Here is a 25,117-nt window from a genome sequence, read left to right as displayed (position 1 = left end):
CTAAGGGCTGAATTTTTCACTCTGCTTTCATCCCGTGCATGAGATTAGATGACTATCCACACTGAGCTGGTGTGATTCTCCTCAAGCAAATCTCAGCTCATTCTCATCTCTGTCTACCTTAGCCAGTGGGCTCGATAGTTTACATTAATTGGCCACATTCCATGAAGACTCTTAGCCAGCAGACATATGTAGCACATGCTTCTCTACTCCTACCCTTTTTGAGATACACTCACTCCAGGCAGAGAAGGCTTATATGATCTTCGAAATACAAGGGAAAACACACTATAAAAATCTGAAGGCTTCCAAACAGCAAATGTAAATCGCTCCAATCCCATGGTAATTTAGTACTTCTCTCACTTATGTCTATCTAAACCAGGGGTCCTCAAACTCTTTAACTAGGGGGCCGGCGCACGGATGCAGTGGCAGGCAGCCATCTGCGGCTGCTTGGTTTCCCCCCCCAACGCCCGGTGGGGGGGGTGGGTGTCTGTAAATACCGGGGGCCGGATTGAGGACCCTGGGGGGTCGTATCTGGCCCACGGGCTGTAGTTTGAAGACCCCTGGTCTAAAACGTCTTACCAAATCTGTTAACAACTCTGAAAAGGAACTCTGTGTCTAAGACTAAGACTTGGTCTAATTTGTTCACTTATTTTTCAGGAGGTGTAATTATTCCTTTCAACAGAATAAGTACTCAAGTGGATGAAGGTTAACAGTTTCAGACTAGAAATGTTTATTAGAATCCAATAATACATGGATTCTAATCCAATATTATTAGAATCCAATAATACATGGATTCTACTCATGTATCTTGCTTCCTTTTCTATATAGAAGTATGCTATATTGGCAGAAACCACTTCAAATCAAACAAGTCTGTCCGATCTGTGGGAATTATAATATTCAAACTACATGAGGGTACTTATGTACAGTTCATCTAAAAGCTTATGTACATAGATGTTGTTCAAAGCTATAATTGTTCTAAGCAATACATTCTAACAGTACGAATTACAGATACATAGTTTATTTCATTATCACTCATTAATGTAAAACCTGACACTGCATATATGTTAACTTACTTTTGCCCAGATGGCTGCTGAAAGTCCCAGGACAGGACTGACCGCTAGTATTACAAGGGTTAATTTCCATCCTCTTATGAGGCCAACAATAAATCCTGTTACAAATGTTGTTATTGCTTGAACAAGCAATCCAATTTTGTCACCTATTCCTTCATTAATCTTGGAGACATCACTGAAAAACAAATTGCATCCAGACAGGAAGGAAAATGTAGAAAGCACAAGAAACTTTTTCAGTTTTGTTACATGGTCATCTGTGTAGAGGACAATCTTTATTATTAATTACTTCCAGACAACAATTTTCTTCAAGATAAAGTGCTATAAAGTGTGGTCAAGGAAATTTTCATATTTCTTGTGAAAATGTAATGTTATGAAGCTGTTCTTGCCAGAAAAGACTGAAATTCTACCTACAGTTTAAAGTTACTTTCACTTTGTTAATTCCAAATTTTTGGTCTGTTTGGAAACTGTGGGATATCTGGAAAGGAAAGATAAAGCCTTTAATGTAGACAAAGAGAAAGGAATAGCTTATCATGCAGTTAAAGTTATTCACACCACTGGGGTCACTCGGCACTTAATTCAGTTCTCAGTGTGCACAGAAATGAACTGTGTTTTCCTGGGGATAATCTTATAGGCTGCGCTTTATTCATCCTCAGAGTTCAAGGGAACTTATCAAAATGCTTTTCTGATACCCCCGTGACAGTCCAGTGTCAGAAGTATTAGAAGTTCAGTCTCTGAGACTCTCCATAAGAAAACTCAAAAACTTCATTTGACAATGAAATAATTCAATTTAATTTCATAGTGAAATTTCATTTCACAATTAAATAATTCAATTTTAAAATAAAATTTAAAAAATGTTAAGTCATACACACTTAATAAAGTACAATAATACTGGGAAAGGCATAGTATACTTACTCTAGAAGACGAGTATTAAGTTCTCCTACATCATTTACATCAAACCATCCAATTTCCTGTCTCATAATTGCATGAAAAAAAATTTTTCTAATTTTTTTTATTTGCCGGCCTGCTGCTATGGTCCAAAATGAAGTTTGGATATAAGCAGCAACAAGAACACCAGCTGCTATTGCAGAATAGTAGTACGCATATCTGAAAAAGAAAAAAAGGCAAAATTATCTGCAATTGGTTTTAATTACCTTGCTACTTCATATTTAGCTTGATGCTCACTTCTGTTTCAGCCCTGAGTTACAGTTTGTATGCTTATACCAGAGTTTACACTTCTCTGTAAAACTTGCCAACTTTTCTATGTGTAGTATTTAACACCAGTCTTCAAATAGGCAATAAAGGAAACAAAGCTATTGTTAGACAGGAATTACTTTTTGTTTTTGTCAATATAACATATATTTTCTCATAAGATTATTTTAGATCTATATTTCAGATACAATACCCTTTTCACTTAAGTGTCATTTCCAAATACTCCACAACATTTTTGTTTTAACACATTTAGACAGACATAACCATATATATACCTATATCACACACACACATCATACAACATGCCTGCCTATACAAATATATTATGCATGGATGCTTTAAATATTTCCCAATTTGAGAATACAGGATAACTAGATATAATTGCAAGTAAATGCCATTAGATCAAAAATTATTTTGCTCTCTATTTTGCTTATAACTGATATTTTACTGTTAAATTAATTCGGCTCTGTGCTATGAGCAGGGTGTCAAATCAAAACAAAGGAGTGTGTGAACCACTGTATTTTTCAAATGGGATCTGAATTTGAGCCATAGCTTTAAACTGCTCAAACAATCTAACCAGATTTGATTCAGAATTAACATCAGAATCAGTTACAGGTGAACTTAAAGCAGAACTAAACCAGAAGCATGTAACTGAACCGATGCCCTGTTTGTAAAACATGACCAAAGCCAGTGGCTAAATATTTGTGGTGTATATTACAAGTAATTGTAAGACTGCTACATCTATATAAAAGTAAATAATTAGCAAAATGCTTTAAAACTCTAAGGACTTTCATTCACATAGTAAATTATGCATACAGATTCTTTAGAACTGTAGCATGAAACTTCACAGGAGCAAATTGCAGAAATCTGTGTGCAAATGCTCTGCTCAAAAAAGGAGAGAATGGCTTTATAGATGAAACTTTTCAAATTTTAATTCATTCTTTTTTGTGGCTAAGATACCATACAGTTTAGTCAGGGACTTTGGAACTACAGTCATTATGAAATGAACTTTATCTAAACTGTTTAATAAAAATGAGTTAATGCCTAACTGAATGCTGGTTAGCTGAATATTGACCTTGATCATCTTCAGCTCCATTAAAACTGTACACAGAAACTTCCAAATTAAACCTAAGAACACTGCTTCAAAATTCAGCAGTAATTACTTCAGACAATTACTTTATGATGTTATATCACTTCAAAGAATTGTTTTATGCCTGGACTTTGTTTCATGAGAAACTGTATCAAAAGGGATTGATATCTTTGCCAGATTCCACATTGATGAAATATATTCTATAAATTCACTGCTGAAACTTAACAGACAGTAAATGCTCACTGCATTATAAAATAATGTTTCTTTTTCTTTTAAGAAATAGTTAGCTTTTAGGCAAACTGGTTTGAGTAACAAACACAACTAAGTCCATGTGTATAGATCAGTACTTCAACACACCTGTGTGAGAACTTTGTCCTTGTAAACAGTTTTTGTTATTATTTGAGCTGCTGACAACTGTTCTTGGAGAATCAAGGAGGGACTACAAACAGTTTCTTCAAACCAGTGAACACACTAACTCAAGGCTTTACCTAGAAACCTTAGAAAAGCGAACCTATTCCTGTACTGCTAATAAGTAATACATTCTTCATTCAACAATTTGTTTCTAAAGAGAAACTTGGGCTGGTTTTTACTAATATTCGTACTTTCAGAGTTCCTCTCTAAAAGACAGGGTGGCATGCATGATGTTTGTGGTTGATCCTGGCTAGATGCCAGGTGCTCACCAAAGACGCTCTATCACTCCTCTTCCTCAGCTGGACAGGGGAGAGAAAAATATAGCAAAAAGTTCATGGGTTGAGATAAGGACAGGGAGAAATCATTCACCAATCATGTCATGGGCAAAACAGACTCAACTTTGGTAATAAATTAAATTATTTTCCCCATCAAATAAGAGTAAAATAATAAGAAATAAAATCAAATCTTAAAAAGACCTTCCCCCCACCCCTCCCTTCTTCCTGGGCTTAACTTTACTTCTAATTTCTCTACCTCGTCCCCCTCAGTAGAGTAGGGCAACAGGGTATGGGGGTTGCAGCCAGTTTTGCTGTAGTTGTTTCTGCTGCTCCTTCTTCCGCAGGGGGGACTCCTCACACTCTTTCCCTGCTCCAGCGGGGGGTCTCTTCCACAGGAGACAGTTCTCCATGAACTTCTCCAGCATGAATCTTTCTTATGGGCTGCAGTTCTTTATGAACTGCTCCAGCGTGGGTCCTTTACCCAGAGTCCTTCAGGAACAGACTGCTCCAGTGTAAGTCCCTCACTGGGTCAAAAGGTCCTCCAGCAAACCCGCTCCAGTGTGGGCTTCTCTCTCTCCAGAGGTTCACAGGCTCTCTGCAAGGTCACAGCCTTCTTCAGGCATCCAGCTGCTCTGATGTGGAATTCTCCACGGGCTACAGGTGGGTGTCTGCTCCACCATGGACCTCCCTGGGCTGAGGGGCACAGCCCGCCTCACCAGGGGCTTCACTATGGGCTGCAGGGGAATCTCTGCTCCAGCACCTGGAGCTGCTCCTGCCTCCTTCTGCACTGACCTGGTGTCTGCAGAGTTGTTCTCTCATGTAACTTTCCCCCTCTTCTAACGTATGTTACCACAGAGGCACTACCACTGTTGCTGGTCAGCTCGGCCTTAGCCAGCAAAGGGTCCATCATGGACCTCCCTCACACAGACCATCACTTAGGGTTGTGAGAACAGGCAGTTCTCAACATTTAGATGTTGATGTCGATCTATATTCACATTTACGTTTCCTTTGTGTCAGCTTGTCTGTTTTCCAGTACCCTTTGTTCTTCAAGCAGTAGTGACTCCTAGACAATAGCCCACTGAGGACAATGGGAGTATTCCTACAGGTTTTAGTTGGGATGATGTGATGAGAGTTCAGAGATTAAAAGAACTCCAAACCATTAATCAAAAATTGTTCTCATTGGTTGTTGGTCTAAAAGGCTTATGAATGACACATTGATTTACACACTACTCTTATGCTATAAGGGTCAGTAATACCTTGTGTAATTCTAGTACATCCTGCTCTTAAAATACAGTTTAGATATGCTTGAGTAGAAAAAAGAAAATATGTTGATTTTAAAACTGTCATTACTTTCATTTCAAAGCAGAAATGAAAACGCTAACACAAATATCTTTAAAATTAAGAGAAATTAATAAAAGCAAGTGACAGTTTTAAAGGCAATCCAACCATAAGATCAGTTACTAGAAAGGGTTAATTAGGCAGGTTGAAATATAAAGAGTAATTAACTGCTATAAGGAAACTAAATCGGGTATTTTTTACATTTGCAAGAATATCAGAACACTCAAATTTAAATGATCTAATTTTACATATTAACAGAAATTGCTGTTTATATGAGACTTTATAAAACTATATGCTGGAGACTAAGATCTTAGTGAATTTCAGAAAAGGTATTCCATAATTGCATATGTAATAAGAACAAGTATTTTTAAAGTTCCCTTAGAAAAAATATAAGACAGACTTTAAAAAAGTTGTGCAACTAGGCATGACAACCCATGCATGAATTATTTTGTTCTGCAATTTTGCCTTCAAATTTGCTTTTAAATCACTGGGCACAAGTAAATTTTGCTGAAGGTATGTATGCATTATTTGCATTCATGTCAGAGACTGACTGACAGAAATCTGGGAGCAAGTAGCTGTGTGTCATACTCTCTTGTAAAACATAATTGCCAATTCCCTGCCAGTTCATTGTCCTTACATGCAAATTCTTCATTTCTCAGTAACAGCCTTTTCCTAACTAGCTCTTGCTCATTTATTTTAGGATAAATAACTTTTTTATTAGAAACTTAACTACTTAATCTAAATGACCTATAAGTTTACAGTCCACTGTTACCAGAGATGAAATGCACTTCAATACAAAGCAGCAAGAGTTACTACAGCAGATCTCTTATCTCCTCCTCCTTACAAAAGACAATTGCCTTGAGGACCACATCAGCATTCCTGACATGTCAGATGTTTTTCATGACATGTCAGATGTTTTTCACTACCCAATGAGGAACAGACTTCAGCCTGAAGAAGCCAAAGTGGTAGAAGAAATTGCACATGAACTTTAGACATCCTGCATAAACCAAGTCTATGGGCAGTGGCTAATAAAGCCCCTTCACAAAACACATCTGTTGGCAGCTGATGTTTCTGCTTATATGACCTTTTCTTTATGAAGCTTTGCAGCAGAAGAACCTACTGACTGCTGCCCTCTGCCATTGCCAGCTCTAGAGTGCTAGATTTAAGGTTGCTTATAATCTAACTCCATATTTTCTGTAGTCCAGATAATTTAGTTAAACTTGATGCTTCAGCAGCAAAGCAGGTACTATCTGGCAACTATACCTCTACTTTTTGTCAGTAAATAGGTCATAGTTCATATCATAGTTCAAGGAACTGGTGGATGATAATCAATATAAATTTTTAGCATAACAATTACTGTTTATAAACTCAGAGGAAGAGAAAGAAGAAGTAAGGAAAAGCAGATGGCATTGTGTCACAGAGCACCCCTGAAAAGGGGATGGGAACAGTGAGAGCAAGAGATTACAGGAAGTTGTTGGGAATGGCTAGGGATGTTCAAGAATCCTCCAGTGCCTCCAATAATCCCATGCACAAATCTTCAGTTGCATACATTACTCAAACAACCATTGTTTTTATCTTGTTTAAAGTATGCAAAACATCTGTGGGAGAAGAATGGCTTGACTAGAAAAGTGTGTCTACATTTAAAAAAGAAGTGGAAATACCAATTTCTAATTACCGTGTCATATCTTCTTCCAGCTTGCCAAGAATATTTGAAGAGGAATTTTCTGCAGAAACGTTTCCTTAGAAAGAAAGAGTAAATGCTTTTAATAGAGCAAGTATTAACAAATTTGTTTTCCTACATGCTGTTCAGCAACTTTTGGAGTTGCTACACCTCCTTTTGAATCAAGCTCATTTTAATGAAAGGAGGAATGTGATGATTTCAAACTTCTACCTATTCAAAAACAACAATTACACTAATATGAGGTTAGTCGTAACTCCACTGACTGCAAAACTATATTGGTGTAACTTGAGATTAAAAGGTATTCCTGACCATTAATTAAATGCTCAGTTGGGCTTTTCCTTTTTTGAAAATATAGGGCATTTGTATAATGCCAAAACCCTTTAAAAATACAGGCCTAGACATTGACATCAAATCAGTAACTGTAGATAGCTTAACTTGTTATGAAAAAATTGGCTATAATGTTTGTGTTGGCCCTAAAATTTTACTGCCCCAATGACAAATGTCTTGAGAAGGCTACAGGTGCAGCATTTTGCATTTGCACCGTAAAAATCTGATAAAGTTACTGTACTTAGGAAGGAGTAAATCATAAATTACTTATTCTAATAAAGGCCTGTATTTCTGTCTTCTAGCAGAAGAGCTAAAACTGATGCAGGACAGAAAATAATCATATCTTATTCTTTCTGTATCATCATAGACTTATTAAAATGTTTAGTAAAATTTTATTTGATAATATTTCAGGCAACAAACCTGTTCACAAGCTTAACATCTAATGTGTGATGTTCAGAGGACAACGTAATCTGGTCTAATTGTGAGTTGGTACAAAAGTGACAGTATCACTCCTCCCTGCTGTTTCCAGCAGTGCATGCCTGCCCTCCTTTGTGTTTGATTTCATACTGCTGATTCGGCAGTTCAACAAATTGATCCAAGACAAAACTACTACTTTCATTTTTGGTAGCAAATTTTCTGTTGAATCTACTTACTGATCTGCTTCATCTACTGAACAATAATTGTCAGATTTGATGCAAGGGAATCTACAGGAACTCACACTGAGGAGATGGAAAACTAGTCTTTTTGTATTATCACAACCACAGCAGTTGTTGGATGTGCACTGGAACCAATAATTTGAAAAAAAAATTAAAAATAAAACCTATTAATGCAGAAACTAAGAATTAGGAGCAAGAAAAATTCCATAGTGCATCTCTATTACAACAAACACAAGAACTGCTAATTTGCATTATAGTATAGTAGCAGGTCAGGGTTTCTGATATCCGTACGTCCCTCTCAAGATGCTTGAATCTCCCCGACTCTTTTCCAAATATGAGCCATTATTCTCTTCATAGCAGATATGTTCTTACCTGGAACATTTGAGTCTCCAGAAGCAACAAAGCTATCAGTCATATCACCAAAAATTACCATTGCAATAGGGAGACTGCTTCCATGGGCTATTGCCAGCAGAGTTCCTAGTGTCATTAGCAATTTATCTGACCAACTGGAGTATCGAAACTGTGAGTGAGAAATTAGTTCTGTGTTATTAGAATGTTAATATAATGTTACGTTTATGAAGTCAAGAAAAGCTATCAGTTGTACACCTAGTGTTACAAAACTACAACCTTGCTTAGAAAATAAGTTTACAAAACAAATAAAAGGTACAGGAATAAATCCTTCTAATAAAAACACTTTTATACTATAAAGTCCCAAAACCAGAGAAGTATACTATTTTAATGCATCAATATCTGCACCTGAGTAAGAAAGGCCATATGAAAACAAGGTGTAAGAAATTTGCCTTTAAGTTTGCCGTTTAAAGTTCAAATTATAAGAAATTTAAATGGTGTTGTGATAATTAAGGCAGTTATAACTTTTACTGTAAATTCATTATTATGCAGTTAGAAAAACTGTTCCTAATGTATCAGACATTATCAAAACATATTGAAATTCTAAACATCTCTTGCCATTGAAGTTCATAAATTTTGAGCTCATATGTTACAAAATCATTGGCTTTATTCTGTACTGTAAAATACTAAGTTCACTGTTTTAAATTGTACTGGTATAATGTAACTGCACAGGTGCAAACAGGTATAGCAAAGCACAGAAACTGGGCATTAGCCAGCATCATGGGCTATAGTTTTATTTCTGTTATTTGCCATATCATTGCTGCACATTATGCACACTAAACCTACAAAATGTAAAACATTTACGGATTACTAAAAAAGGACCTAGGATTTACTTTGATTAAGCATTAACAGATTGTCTTTCTTAAAATCTACAAAAATTAATTTTTTTCTGGAATTTAAAGTACTTTTTAGCACACAATTTTTAATCATGTCTCATCAGTACTATGGAATTACCCTTTACTGTTGACTCACATGACTGAATATGATTAATGGGCTAATTTGTGTGATTAGTATCTGACTCAGGTAATTTAGAGGACAAGACCACGCATAATCTTAGGTATAGAGATGCCCTTTTCATTGCATTGGGAGAAATAACTGAACATGGAAATCCCTACCTTTCACAAACAAAAATCTAGTACAGGTGTGTTTAGCATGATAACTTCCTAAAGAAAGACTCCTAAGAAACCATATGAGTAATAACAGTTTCTTCAATAAAACTCCATCCACAAAAATAACTGCTTGATTGCTATACTATATCCAACATTCTGTAGTATCAAAGTATTTGGTAGAAACAAGACCGTATATGCAGTACTCTAACATAATTTTAACCATTTTTTGTTTACACTTTGAAATGCACATGCATGTATATATGTACACACGTACAGAGAATAAATCTTACCAGTGTGAATGGGCTGACCATCTTAGCCTTTTCCACTTTCTTCTTCTTCTTCTTTTCCTTGCTTAAAAGGTAAGATAGTATTTCTGTGAAATATTGTTACGTTTAAATATACTAAACCTAAATGCAATATGTTAATGAAATTCAATTAAAATCTAATTATTAAATAATTTTACAGGAAACAATTTTGTGTAAAACTTATGTGATTTATTGAGCACTTTTAGGATGTTTTTATTTAAACCTCCAAGTACATAAATAGCATCAGCCCCTGACTGCTGTAAACATAAGTCAAGCTTTTCGCAGTTCACCCCTCTCAAGGGTGAAACACCACCTCCAAGGGCTGGTAGTTCCATTATCGGATCAGGGAAGTTGTGAACTGATGCAATATATAGCTTTTAAAAAGGGAAAGAGGAAGATAACTTACAAATCAAAATTTGGCACATAGGGGATGAGGAATAAATAAAATGTTCAAGGTATGTAAAATACTGATTCCCTGCCATACTTTCTTTACATACAAAATTTTTAGCTGTTGATGTAGCTGTACCCAAGATGTTCATTCTAACATCATTTCTGTCATATTTTAAAATTGTTTTTCAATAAACTGTAGTCAACACTGTGGACATTTAGTCTTTAAAAGAAAAAGCTAAAAAATCCTTCTGTGCCAAATGAATATGTCAATCAATGCTATTCTCAAGATGATACAAAGCTTTCTGTTATTAGGCTTTCCTGATAAAATAAAATAAATTTTAAAAAAATTAAAATATAAAATAAAATCTAAAGGAAGATAATGTAGTTTTATAAGCTTCAATACAGAACATGTTTACAATGTTGAAGAGTACTTACGGTTTGTCTTCAGATTCCTGACCCCGGCTGGATGCAGTGATCTCATTACTATTTCCATCTGCAGCATACTGCTTCTTTTCATCTTCAGAATGCATTTTAAATTTATTCAAGATAACTGCCTGCAAAATAACACTTGACCAAGAAATATACAACCATTAAGCCAAGGACAGTAATCTCAATGAACATTTGTAAGAAAGAAGAATATAGAAACTTATTACAATCAATAAAGTTGTTAATGCCATACATTGCAAATGAATCCTTGCAATGGGCAAATATAAATATGTTGAAACAAGTCCAGGTGTTCTGAGTTTGTTTACAAATATCTCTATTTTGTATTTGTATCTGTCTGATAATTGTTGGTCTTTCATTTAATTTCATTTTAATGATACAAGCATCATATTTTCTGCAGTTCAGTACAGATTTATAAAATAAGTGAGAAACAATGTTTATTTAAAGCAATATACAGTTAATTGGAATTTTCCTGATTTTAGTTATCAATGAATGTTATAAATCATCTCTGATTCTTAAAGAAAGTTTATTGACATACCGTGAAGGTTGTTCTTGGTTTGCATCTAGTCCTCTGAAAAATTATTCAAAAATCAGCAGAATTAATATGGTTAAGGACACGCAGCATGATTGGACTTTGCTCTTCTTACGTAACACAGAGATGATCAACAGCTTTCTCTTGTTTTTTTTCCCCACTCCCATTGCCTTGCCTACTTTGAAAAGCAAAGCGTATGCACTTTGGACTCTGCTTCCCTTTTTCTAAAGGGAATATTTAGCAAAGTCCTTAAATACACTCTTATTTCATTATCACTCATGAACACAGCCTGAATAGTCTATTCTTCTACCAGGAAAAGTTCCCCTTACCCACTGTTGGCTTAATCATGCCCCTGAAAACTCCTAGGAATTCCTCTTTACCTTATTAGAGATGGTGCTGAATGCTCCAGGTAACTGTTACACTTGAAGATGAATCCATTCTTGAATACATAGTGAAAATGAAAACAAACAATACAAAAGGAGTGTTTTATTCTTTTGCTTCTTTTCCCTTCTTCTAAGTCTAATCCAGAAAAAAATGACCCATCTAGCCTGAAAGAAAACAAGATTTTTCTGTAGTGCATACTGTTTCTCATTTGACTAGCTGCAGAACAGCAACATGAATTTCAGACTCAGTTTAGGAATAGTTTGGAAATACCTATGGTTAGCAGAAATCTGCTCAGTTAGTACCCTTCTGATTTTTTAATGTATGTTCAGATTCTAAATCGAAACGGACCATTTATTTTATTGTGGAATGCATTGTTTTTTTCAGTATGTGTAGGCATTACTTCAATGAAAATAGTAACAAATAATTTAAAACATTTAAAAGAAAGTAATTGCACTTCTTAACTGTTATTTCAATGTAAATAGTAAACTATATACATTCAACACTTTTACAGATGTAAAATCTATGAAAAGTTAAATAAAAAACCTTGTCCTAGAAGCCAAGTAGATTTATATGATTTTCTCTGTAGGTCTTCTACCACTTTGCTCTTACAAAACTTACTTAATCTGATAATTAGCCAGAAGAGATAATTTTTGTCCCTTTTAGTCATGCACGTCTGTAATCTCAAAATTTTGCCAAACCGAGTATTTTACAATGTTTTGGAATACAGAGTCTTATCAGAGCGAGGATTACTTTAGAGTTTACCATTGTCAGTCAGGCAAAATATAAATGGTTAGTAAATATAAGTATTATCTGCTTATGAAAAGTTGTCCTGAGATATTTATATAGACTTCTGTTCAGAGCAGTTAATCGGGATACTTTTGGGTTTTAACTTGTGTGCCTAAGTGCTTTGCTGAACTTGACCTTAATGGACTGATCCAATTATTTCAGTGGGACATGAACAAAGTTGAATAACAGATTCTAGAGAATAGTCAGTTAATTTAAAAAAGTAAGAGTATATGCAGGTCTTTCACAACTGTTTCAGCTTAAAGGGAAAATGGACAAAACTGCAGGATCTGTCCCAAGATTCTGTTATCTCATTGAAATGTCTTAATGCTATTAGAGCACCATCATGATAAGAAAGTTAAATAGAAATAAATCAGAATAGCAATTTGTACCAGAGTTTCTGCATAAAGTGCAAAGAAAAGAGTTTTACTGCCAGTTTTATCACACTAGGAGCGGAACCAACCAAACTGATATTAAAAAAGTGGGGAAACTGGGAAATTACAGTATTTTGCACCTACTTAAGTAAGCTACAAAATTCTGTTATTTCTGTATAGCTTCTGTACTTTGAGTTTCCAGTGATAAAGCTTCACAGTTGCACAGAACTGAAGTTGATTTGCATTGCATGTCTACTTCTGGCTGCATTCTTTCCTCTGACTGATAAAATGGAAGAAAAGGTAACTTGGGCACCAATATTTTTCACTTGTACCCCCAGGGTTTTATAATAGTCTTCCTTGATTCTGCCCAGGTTCTGGCTTGCGGTGTCATTCATGCCCATGTGAAAGAGTGGCAGTGGACAGTAGTCTGGGCTCTTGACGAATTGTGGCACCCTCACAGCAACATCTTGGACCTTAGCTCCCATAAGGCAGCATACCTCACATGATTCCTTGTCAGGCTGGTAGACGGGCATTAACAGAGCCCCTTAACAGAGTCACCCACTACAAGGCACTTTTTTTTTTTTTTTTGTTATCCACTGTGTGCAGCTGGTACAGTTTCTCCTTGTAGGCCTTGCTCATGGGTTGAAGTTGTTAGAGCTTCCTATCTGTTTTTAGTTGTGATGCTGGTGGGTGGAGACTGAAGAAGAGCCCTGCTTTTGTGGGTCACCAGGATCCAAGGTGCCTCGTTCTCTGTGGTGTCCACTACAGAAGCATTGCTCCAAAACCATCTATTTCTGTCTCAGCTCCTCTAGTACTATGCAGCCTTTCAACTGTTACCTGCAACTCTGCCACCTGATGTAACAGATCATCGTTGTGGCACACCTTATGCAGGTACTTACTTTTTCTCCAGGAGAAGGGCCTGGGCACTCGTTGCAACCTACCACCTATACTGATGTCTCCTTCCTTAGCAGTTCTATCTGGGTGGAAGCATCAGACATCACAGGAGGTTTCTCCTAGAGCACTTCCCTGGACCTACAAGCAGGTAGCCAACTGCCACATCCTGCCCTGCTGGCAGCACTCCCCAGGGCCATTTAAATCTGCCACGGTCACTCGGTGTGCCTCACCAGCTGAGACTGACTCTGTTTGGACACCTTTTGCCATGCACAAAAAGCCTTTGTAAGCTGAGTAGACGCAACTCAAAAGTATTCAGCAGTTACTGATTAGTTACTACACACAAAAGATAACCTGAATTAATGAATACTAAATTGAGTGTTAGTATGCTCAGTGCCCTGAATAAGAAACAGAAAAAGTCTTTGCTGGCCAGGAAGTTCTCAGTGAGGTGAGGTAGGGCTGATTTCTACTGCCCTTGGAATAGATCCTCAGCGTGACTCAATTGTCACCTTCTAAATCCCTTCTTTTTCCTTAGGATTTTATTCCTTTTCCTATACTAAGCCATCTTTAGTCCAGGTTTAGTCCAGGGACTGTCAACAGCTGCAGCTGGTGGCAGAGAGGACAAAAGAGTTCAGGAAGAAGCAAACACACTTACACCGCTCCTAAGCAAGATACATTTATCTAAGCTTACTACAATTGTCAGGCTCCCTGCAGACTGGTTTTTTTCACCAGGTATCATTTGTATTTACTGCTTCCAGTTCCTGGGTACAAGATAAGATTTTACAGAGTGTTAACCAGCTACTGATAAATACACAATAGCTAGTATTTCTTAAGAATAAAGGAATTTTCCCTCAGAATAATTTGTTTATTCTAGGAAAAAAAATATGGAGCCTGGCTTATATTTGAAAAAAAGTTTTCTTCAGAGACCCAGAAATGCTCAAGAGTCGTAACTTATTCTGGTATCTTGTCTGCAAGAATTATGATAAATCTGTTCTCAGACTATCAAACATCAACTATTTTGCAAGCCACAGGCTCTCAAGTCACTAATGAGTACAATTCAAGTTGCCTCATCATTGGCCAAACAGCTGCATAGCACTTAAATTTCAGCTTTTGATAGCTGAACTGCTTTATCGTACATATTTCAAGCTTTTTAAAGCATAGAGAATTTGTCCTCCCAAGTCGGTAGAACATTCTCACTGACAGCTCTGCTATGTAAAAATCTAAACGAGTGCCAGTCCTAGAAAGACTCAAAAAAAAAAAAAAGTTTCCTGTCTATCTTCACAGCAATGACTTTATATACTTATTAAGCAGCCATCATAGGGTACAGTGTTATAGCGCTTGATATAATTTTGTTAATATCTATGCTACAATTATATTATTATTTTACTTAAACTTATACCAGTATTCTAAACCAAAACTAGTTTCTCACCCGTTAGAAATACCATTTTTCTCTGGTCTTTCTTTTCAGTCAGAACTACTTCAGTTCTGACAAGCTGGCATATCATAAGATCATTAAAACATATTTTGATTGCAACAAAGCTTATTGGTCTACTCCCAAATATTATCCATATAAAGGGAAAAACAAGCTTTTCCCATGTTTCCCACTGAAACTTTAATTTAGTAGACTCTGCCTTGCAAATTAAAATTTCATCTTTTTACTTATTTCTTAGCATAAAATTTGTATAAAAGTGACATACCAGCAGTATGACCAATGAAATATAAGAAGTGCTAAGCATGGCCAAACTCATAGGCTAATATTAGTAAACAGAGACTTCCTGCCCAATAAACAGTAGAGAGAACGAACACAAAGTATTTAACTAATCAGCAAGCCTCAGGAGTCTTTCCCAACACTTACTCCCCTTCCCTTCATGGACTGTGAAATCACAAAATGGTTTCTTGTCTACTTCCCAGACAGAACGGGACACGAAGGCTGGAGGTCAGAGACAGAAGGACTGGGGGGGTGACTCCACAAAAAGACAATGTTCACAGGGACTCTTGAACCACAAGGCTTAGGATAGTGTTCCAGCACCATCAGAGAAAATTGAAGGAACACAGTGATCTCTGCTCGTATCCCAATTTCTTCACCCTTTGCACTCTAGATTTCTTTCTCAACTTCAACCAGCTCAACCTTGAGTCACTACCTCTGCTCAGTTTTCATTCTGTTTGCACACAATGACACATGACCCTGTGTGAAAGTCATGAGAAAAAAATGTAATTCCTTGATTGCTTTTTACAGTTAACAACAAATAATGAATGACTAACAGCTCATCCTGACTGAATAAAGTGTTCAGAGCAGCCCTGTTTTCCATGTTCACTGTGAGCAAGTGATTTTGTTAGTATAGAACAATGTTCAAGGAAGCAACTTTAATCAGCTCATTTAAGCACTTAGTCAAACTGTAAGAAAAGGTCTATATCCCTTGCATTCAGTGTCTGTGCCTGGCACAGTGGGAATGCTGTTCCAGTAGAAGTTAGAGATCCTAAGGATCCACAGGTTGCCCCTGTGGGCAAGGTATGCTTATTTAATATCACAGGGATTCCTCGGTGGGAGCATCCTCTGGAGTTCCTTGTATAGTCAGTACTATGAAGTAGAACTGAATTTAGATAACGGATCTGTTTTAAACTACCCCTGGCGAGTATCTATGGGACTTGGTGGCATGCAAAGCCTTTTATCTAACTACTAGAGGAAGTGATCTGGTAGTGATTCCACATCATGAGCCATTTGCAGAAGACATTAAAGCATTTTCCATGGTGTCTAGGGACAGATATATTGCTAGGTTATCCCACATCTTTAAGACAGACTATTTCTGCAGTGGTCACTCATGGGGCAATCAGTTCATGAAGCGGTCCATTGAGTTGACAGTTATAAGCAGGTGTGACCAGAACACCACCAAGTCCTATAACCAAAACTCATTCCATGGCATGATGCACATGAGTGAGGAGAACATACCTGCCTAGTTTATTTATGTCACATCTTGGTAACATATTAGTACAGAAAGGTGCCTATTACTGTACGTGACAGGAACAGGAAGAATTTCTCATACACCAATTCAATAGTCCAAATCTAATGTGTATGTGAAATATATGTTTACAAGAACAAAAATTATTTGAAATGTGGTACACTTCACCTTGTCCCAAATATATCTGACAAATTCTCTTTTGGAATACTGGTGTGGTGGGTCACTTCACAGGACACAATTACTTTCCTAATTGATTTTCACCCATATTTATACTTCAAGTAGGCTGAACTATTTAAGAGTGGTAGATCTTTCAGGAAAAGAATACATACATGCCTCTGTAAGGTCTAAAAATGAAGATAAGTCTATTGTGTCATGAGTGCATGTATGGTCTTTTCATATACTGGGGGTTAGATTGGGTGATCACACTTAATTTGTTACAGTTCACCTTGTTCCAGTGAAATCTGGCACCCACCCTGACAATTTTATTTGGTTCCCAAGAGATTGAAGACAGGCAGGCAGAATAATGCTTACTCCAGGATCACACAGTAAGATAATCCCAATAAACATTTTAACCCCAAGATTAGGTAGAAGTTATTATTCTGTTTCTTTTTAGGTGCCGCTACTATGGTAGCATTGAAAGCATCTTTTGTGCTAGCATGGTATTTGTAGTAGCTATTCTAATAATAGCTACTGGGTAAAACTGAGTACACTGATCTCCTCCCAACAGATCACATTGGATACAGATAAGGACTTGGTTGGTATGCCATATTAGATGACTCATACATTAATGTTAAACCCTGATAGGAAATAGAAGAAAGCAATAATGACATTGTTCACCCATGAAAATCCCCTTTCTTCTTCACATATATTCATATCAATATATGGAAAAAGAGGGGTGAATAACAGAAAAAATGTATATTTATCTTCTATACAAGCAAAATACGAGTAGAAAAAATGGCAAATGTTACCAAAACCCTCTGTTCTGCATCAACTTTGATCTAGATGATAATAAAAACAGTCAGACTTTTGTCTTTCTTTTGATCTGGGTATATAATACCTGTCTAGGGCATTGAAGAGTAGGTTCTCTGCTTTTGATTGCTGGGTTTACCTTATAGTTTTTGCAGTGAACCATTTAGTAACTTGAGGGAAAATCTTGAAAGCTATACTGTACAGATGGATTTCTGTACACTCAGAGAGCCCTTATACTTCAATAGCAGTCACCCAGGACACAACTATCATATATACATAATGAATATGCTAACATTTATCTATCCAGAATAAAACAGGGATATATGGGAAACTCAGCCCACAACTATACTAAAAATTCATGTTGATGTGAAAACAAAATAGGTTTTTATGATCCAGTTATGCAGTTACAACCAAAACAGTGGCAAAAATAGTACTCATAGCACTGGCTACTCCTGCTTGGTCACATTGCTCCTAAAACTTGGGACATTGTAATAATAGCAACTGACTTGACTGCAGAGCAAGCAGGAGTAATTGCTTAAACCTTGAGGCCACTGAATTCAGAACTTGTAAAATGGGACTTTGGGGCCTGAAGGATTAGCTTTCCTTAACTAGTAAAGATTGCACAGCCTTTAAAACACTACCTCAGAGTAGAATATGGTTATCAGCTACATTGCAGGAAGATTCTACTCTAAGAAATTTAGTAGGTGGATGTTTCAGAACAGTTATCTGAGCACTGAAAGGAGATTTGGCTTGCAAGTTGTTCCATCTAGAAGAATGCTTTGAGAATGTACAATCATATGAATCCTGGAAAAACTGCTGGGATTGGGGAAGTATCTGAGTTAATAGAACCACAGTGCCTTTCAAATAGCAGTGGTACAAGGACTAAGCAACAAAGATTAATTCTGGGATCTGTGAATCAAGCAGAAGCACAACAGGAGCAGCTGCAAATTCAGCTTCAACAAACGGACAAGGTAATGAAGGTAAGAAGGAATGCAAAGACATCTCAGTCCTGTGGATCTGACAGGAAGTCTGCACATACTGTAATTTTCAGAAATATGGTCATAAAGAACACATAGCCTCCATTTAAAAATAAAGATCAAAAGGAACCGAAAAGGGAAAAGAGCCCTCTGTGAGTTTAGCGCTTCATGTAAAAACAGGTGGTAACAGTAACTGCAAAAGACCCTTGGAAAATGTGATAAAAAGCTTCCTTTAAGGAACACTAATGGGACTGCAGGAAAGCAATATGGTAAAATTTGAGGAAAATAGGCAAAGATATAAGAAAACAGGATAGAATCCATAAATTCCTTGCTGGCTTGTTTTGTCAAGCCAAAGAAAAAAAAGACAAGGAGGAAGGAACAAAACCTACAGAACGTAAGAGGTCCCTCTCAGTGAAGCCATCGATCATCATCTCTTCCTCTCGATAACAAAGACTAGGCTACCTGCCCCCATCTAGTGGTAAAATTCCAGTATAACGAATGCAAATAGCCAGTGACAATATTAGTACTGGGTGGTCAGGGAAAGAACATTCACCACCACTAGTGCCATGGTGTGAATTGATACCATAGTGTCAATAAATACTCATCAATGAATACCTGTTCCAGCTGGAACTCAATAAAATGGAAAAAAGATAAAATTTGTATTACATGCATGAATAAAGGATGGTCAAGCAACTTTTAAGATACCTGCCTGCAGTTAAATAGCTGTCAAGTTCAGGAGTTTCTTTTGAGTATAGGAATGGGAGGATCCCTCTTACAAACAGCAGGGGATTATTGGCACAGCTTTACTGAAACAAAATGGATTAGCTGCAGATTTTGCTACGGATGTTTGTGAATTGGGACCGAACAGTGGGAGGTGAGGGTGGAGTGATTCCTGCAAGTCATTGATGCTTTGTTATTAAGAATCCGGAGGAAGCAAAAACAGTGGATATTTGGGTAACAGAATTTCCTCAAGTTTCGTGTGTCTAAGATAAAATGTGAAAAAATAGCAATTGTGTATTAATTAAAGGTCTAGATTCTCCTTCCCAAAAATAATATCAACACCCACAAGAACCAGAGGAAGGACTCCAACCCACCATCAACAATTTTACTGGAAAGCAAGGTCCTAGTACAGAGACCTGTAACTTAAACATCCCATTTTTTCCAGGGTTAAAAGCAAGGGCAAAAGCCTAAAAGTGGATTTTTAACACTTAAATAGGGCAGGCACCTCTGAGGTTGTTGTTGTTGTTGGAAACATACCTGAAATTCTTGTAGCACTAAGCAGAATATCTCACTGATTTTTTTTGTTACTGACTTAGCCAATGCTTTCTTTGCAATTCCACTAGCAAAGCAAAACTGGTAGAAACAAGCATTTACTTATGAGGGAAAGCAATATTGTTTTATCCATATAAATCAATTCTTTCAGATCAAATGTATCAAATGTTGATGAAATTACCATCAAAATGTGTCCTGTCATATCATACATCGATGATGTGTTAGTATGTTGAAAAAAGAACTGAAAATCCAGGAATACACATAGTATCATTTAGGCTGGAAATTACCTTTAAGATCATCAAGTCCAACTGTTAGCTCAGGACTGCCGAGTCTACCACTGAACCATGTCCCTAAGCACCACATCTATATGTTTTTTTAAATGCTTCCAAGGGTGGTGATTCCACCACGTCAGTGGGCAGCCTGTTCCAATGCTTGATCACCCTTTCAATGAAGAAATTTTTCCTAACAGCCAATCTAAACCTCCACTGGTGTAACTTAAGGCCGTTTCCTCTTGTCCTATTGTTTGTTACATGGGAGAAGAGACCAACACCCACCTTGCTATAACTTCCTTTCAGGTAGTTGTAGAGAGTGGTAAGGTCCCTCCTTAAGCCTCCTACTCCACTCTGGGCTAAAAACCCCCAGATCCCTCAGCTGCTCCTCATAAGCCTTGTGCTCCAGACCCTTCACCAGATTTCTTGCCCTTCTCTGGACATGCTCCAACATTTCAACGACCCTCAAAGCGAGGGGCCCAAAACTGAACACAGTTCAGTTTGGTGCAGCCTCACCAGTGCTGAGCACAGGGGGACAATCACTTCCATTGTCCTGCTGGCCACACTATATTGGATAAATGCCTAAGTAGTAATCAGCATTATTCAAAACACAGGTTTTAAAGCTAATCATGACAGAACTCACTTGATACAATCTGAAGTGAAATATTCAGAAGGAGTTTTAGGTCAGAAAGGGAGGGTGATGCTGGGATCACCAAAGGATAAAACTATGATAGTCCATGACTCCCCACAGCAAAACCTGTGTTAGATTCACTTTTGGAATTGCTTACATTTTTGTGAGAATGTGCACTCGCAGAAATCGGTAAACCACTAATCACATTAGTGAAAAAAATCTCACAAACCAGAACAGGAAGAATAGAAAGAAGCAAAACTGCACTAGTTCAAACAGTGGCCATCCGATAACCAGATTCCTGTAAGCTCTTTCATGTTCAGCTGGCCACTACTGATCTAGACCTTGGGACTCTGCTGTTTCAGGAACACAGAAATAAAATAAAAATTCCAGACTTTGCTTTGAGAATCTTAAGATCAGAGGGAAAGAACTCTATTCCATATAAAAAACCATGTTTAGCATTAGCATAGGCAATGAGCATTGGGAACACATCATTAGAGCCATTTTGCAGTAGTATGTATCACACACCACTGAAGTATATAATCACTGGAAGAGTACAGATTGGATATGTATGGAACCCTAGGTTAGCTGGAGGGACATTGGCTTTTATAAACTAAGAGATTTCTGTAGAAGACAAGATTTTATCATCAGCTTTATACGGTTTTCAACCACTGAAGCAGAACATAAACGCCCTTTACCTGTTTATGTGTCTCTCGCCAGATAAAAGCTCTGTTGCTGACTTCGTGACACAGGATATTCAGTGTGGTTCACAGCTAGGTCCAGTTTTTAATCAAAAGGATGGAAAATCCTCAATTATATATGCTGCAACACCTGTGAAAAATAAAAAGAGCTATCTGCCTTCACTCTGCATGATCAGTACAGCTACAAGCTCTGCCGACGATGTTAAAAGAGGAACCTACAGGAAATGATCTGGCTTTATAAATAGTTTTAGGCTGGATAGATCAAGCTTTAACTGTTTGGCTACCAACGTGGAGCAAAGATGACCTACAAACACTGAATGGAAATCTGGTAGTCTATCAAACATGGAAAGGAAATCCTGAACATAGCATGCAAGTCATGTAAAAGCATAACAAAAGGAAAAATTCAGAAGCAACAGTATTTTAATAGTCAAACAGATGCCTTTGCCAAGGTTGTGGTGGTCCCAGTAAACTTAACATTTGAAGAAACACCCATTTTGAAAACAAAACAAAGAAAATCATATAAAGCAAGGTATCAAAGATCTAGCCACTATTACAGCACAGAAATGAGGAAACAGAGGGGCAATTACTATAGAAGCTAGTAAACAGATGCAGCATAGAGAGCATAGTGTGGCCAGATAATAAACACTTGTAGATCAAAAGGACTATATACACTTCAAGTAGATTTGTTTCAATAGGTGCATTAACACAATCATGTAGGAGTTGCCTGAATGCAAAAGAGAGTATTAGAAGACAGCTAGCTGACCAAACATGAAGAAGATGGGTGCATAATTGCCTAACTTGTGCTGTGAATAGCCCCACTAAGAGAAAAACAACATTAAAACATTAGAGAATACATGAACCACAGGCTAGGATACAAACAGACTACACTAAACCATGTGTAGTCCCACCTACCATGCAAAATGAGTTTAAACTTTGTAGGCTAATACTAGATCCACTGAAAAAATGAGTTGAGGTAGTTCCAGTAAAAGCTACAGCTAAGTCTACCAGAGTGCAACCATTTAACATATTTTCCAGATGGGATTTAAACTAATAAATTAATTTGGAGCCAGGAAAATATTTTCAAGGGCAAACCATCATGGAATTACATGGAAGCCTGGGAAGAAAGGTTCCACATTGCTGGGAACTCCCAGTTCAAGGTGAATTGAATGCTGCAACAGGGCTATAAAAATAGCACTGGGCAAAACATTGAAAAATTACAGAAAAGCTTGGTTTTTCACATCATGATATGCTATCCTGTGAGCCACAACAGCTTCTCAAAAGCTCACGTGATTTAGAGCTCTCCCTGGGAGAAAAAAAAAAGACTGCCTAATGTTTTAACTGAAGAATGGATACAGACCCTATCTAAACACTGGAAAGAGATTAATGTTGTTATGGCAACTCAACTGGGAAGGAATGCTCAGTGCATGTATAAACAAACAGGAACAAACCACTACTCTGCAGAATGGCAAGGAGGATGGAAAGTAATGTTCCATATTTTCCACTCAAGTTTAGTCTAAACTGTAAATGGGATGGACTAGCCCCAATTGTGAATAAAGCAGGACCTTACGCATATCAATTAAAACTCCAGGATGGAAAAATGTCTCAGTAGTTCCAGTTTCAATTTTAATCATGGGAAGGTAAATAAGTTAACACAAAGCAAGAATGTTATGTTATAGATATTGTTATTAAAATTTAACAGTGAGTAAGGCATATGGGAAATCTCACCAGAATCATTGCCAGCAGAAAGAGTATTAAAAGAAGCAGCAAAAATTAACGGTTTGTCTTTGTCTGAGTGAAGTTGGCATATTTTTATTAATAAATTAAGTTAGGTTCAAAATTATGAACATTTGGGGAGCAGCAAGCACCCTTCTTGTTGATAACAGACCCTACCTCTAGTGGCAATGAAAAGCTCTTTTGTGACAAAGTTCATGAAAACTTTGGATAAATGTCTCTACCTCTTTAAGATTATGGCAGACAAGTGTGAAGGCTAAACCATAGCATCTATGATTCATGACACCAAAAACAATTTTATGATTTTAACAAATGTCTCTAAGGGAATGTGTTATGGGGGCTTGATGCAGCATACAAATTTAACTTGCATATTTTATTTCTATTTACTTGGCTAAAACAGCCACACCAACTGAAACACTAGTGGAAAACACCAGATACGGTTAAACCAAGTGTGAAAACCAGAAGCCAAGTAGTAACTGAAACAAAGAAGGTCAAACATGTTCAGTTCAGAGTTTTGTTGTTGCTGTTTAACTTTTTAAACCAAAGATTCCAGCTGACAGACAAGTCACAGTTTTTGGAATACAAGATACGATTCAGTGGCAGCAAATTAATAGAGTGCATAATACTGTGAGCAAAGCATTTACTTCGACTTTTCCAAAGCAGAACAGATATACTCCTTTTATTAAAGGGACATTCACAACACTGACCCAGAAATGGATTCCGTATGACTGAGTACAACATATGAAGATGGTTTAGGGGTACTATTTCAGAAGGAGTAGAAGTTGCAACCAGAATTCTGGACACTCATGTAGAAACTTTGACTAGTAAGTTATCAAAAATCAGGACATATATGCAACATTCAAAACTCACGAAGTAAATATAAAAATACATCTTTGAATGTTATTTACCTGAGATTTAACATTGTCATATACAAATAAAAATATGGATAGAAGTAGCAAAAATGTTAGTTTTATAGAAAGAAAAGTACTGGAACTAGGAAGTTGTATGAACATTGTTAAACTACTAATAGCGTAGTAGATTCTGTAAACAATCACCAACACACAAGTTATGGGACAGTCAGTGTGTAGGATGGCCAAAGTTTCAACCATTAAAATGGGATAGAACTGTGATTTCAGGAGAAATGAAGGCCAAGATACTATACAGGAGGTATAGAGATGATTGTAGAACAGCACATGCACAATCCACATTGCTGTTATCTGAAGAGATCTATCAGTCACTGCACAGAAGCTAAGCAGCATTACTGGTGGTATATTAAGAATGCAGAAAGGCACTGTAAGAAATGGGTCTATAGCCACTGAGGCCTGTCATGTAGGAATGCAGTCTGAAGAAGCCCTCCCCCCCCCCCAATATAAACAGAATACTGCTCCTCCAATAGCAGTAACTACTTGTAAGTGGAGCCAATTAGCAGTTAATGATCCTAGGTTCTATGACACCAGATATGGATACACGTTATTGTTTCTGTGTCTGTTTCAGTAGGAATTGCCAGAAAACCATGCTCCATGTAGGGAAATAAGCATATAATAAAATATAAGACGAAATAAGAACTGTAACACCCAGAACACCACCAACCTGGGACTAATTTGAAATCTTTGTAACAAAAATGTTAAGGCATCACAGCGAATAGAGCAAGTAGGTAAAAAAAATTTTATGAATACACACCAAGCAGTGAAAGGACATATCACTTTGGAGAATCAACAGCCATTAAGATCAGGAACAGATGCAGAAACCCTGATTCTACCACAATATTTTTAGAGGATAGTCAAGTACTGGTACAAGAATGATGTGTTATTTTAACCATAAATCATCACCTGTGTATTAACTAGCTGTCTTTTTGTTACAGCTCATAGCATGTCTTGTAGTGTGTGACAGAAGTTCCTGGTGCTAATCTGTAGTTAAACAATTGCAAAAGACCTACACT

At 37.0% G+C, this 25,117-nt stretch overlaps 1 protein-coding gene across 8 annotated transcripts in view; it reads right to left on the bottom strand.

The window, feature by feature from the left end:
- Positions 1-21,640, bottom strand: part of ABCB1 (ATP binding cassette subfamily B member 1) — a 53,562-nt gene extending 31,922 nt beyond the window's left edge. For 2 of the 8 annotated variants that reach the window (XM_055805413.1, XM_055805420.1), the window contains exons 1-9: positions 21,445-21,640; positions 11,623-11,790; positions 11,249-11,281; positions 10,702-10,833; positions 9,862-9,944; positions 8,427-8,574; positions 7,066-7,129; positions 1,980-2,171; positions 1,071-1,242 (exon numbers count right to left, since the gene is read on the bottom strand). In XM_055805413.1, coding sequence (XP_055661388.1) covers positions 1,071-1,242; positions 1,980-2,171; positions 7,066-7,129; positions 8,427-8,574; positions 9,862-9,944; positions 10,702-10,783 — 741 coding nt within the window. In that variant the 5' untranslated portion in view covers positions 10,784-10,833; positions 11,249-11,281; positions 11,623-11,790; positions 21,445-21,640. Of the gene's footprint in view, positions 1-1,070; positions 1,243-1,979; positions 2,172-7,065; positions 7,130-8,426; positions 8,575-9,861; positions 9,945-10,701; positions 10,834-11,248; positions 11,356-11,622; positions 11,791-21,444 lie in introns of those variants that run through there. The other 6 variants (XM_055805417.1, XM_055805416.1, XM_055805415.1 and 3 more) reach the window with 6 other exon arrangements.
- Positions 21,641-25,117: the final 3,477 nt, after the last annotated feature.

The sequence above is a fragment of the Falco peregrinus genome, chromosome 5 (assembly GCF_023634155.1).
Source record: "Falco peregrinus isolate bFalPer1 chromosome 5, bFalPer1.pri, whole genome shotgun sequence".
In the NCBI taxonomy this organism is placed as follows: domain Eukaryota; kingdom Metazoa; phylum Chordata; class Aves; order Falconiformes; family Falconidae; genus Falco; species Falco peregrinus.
This window is presented reverse-complemented; position numbering and strand designations above follow the sequence as displayed.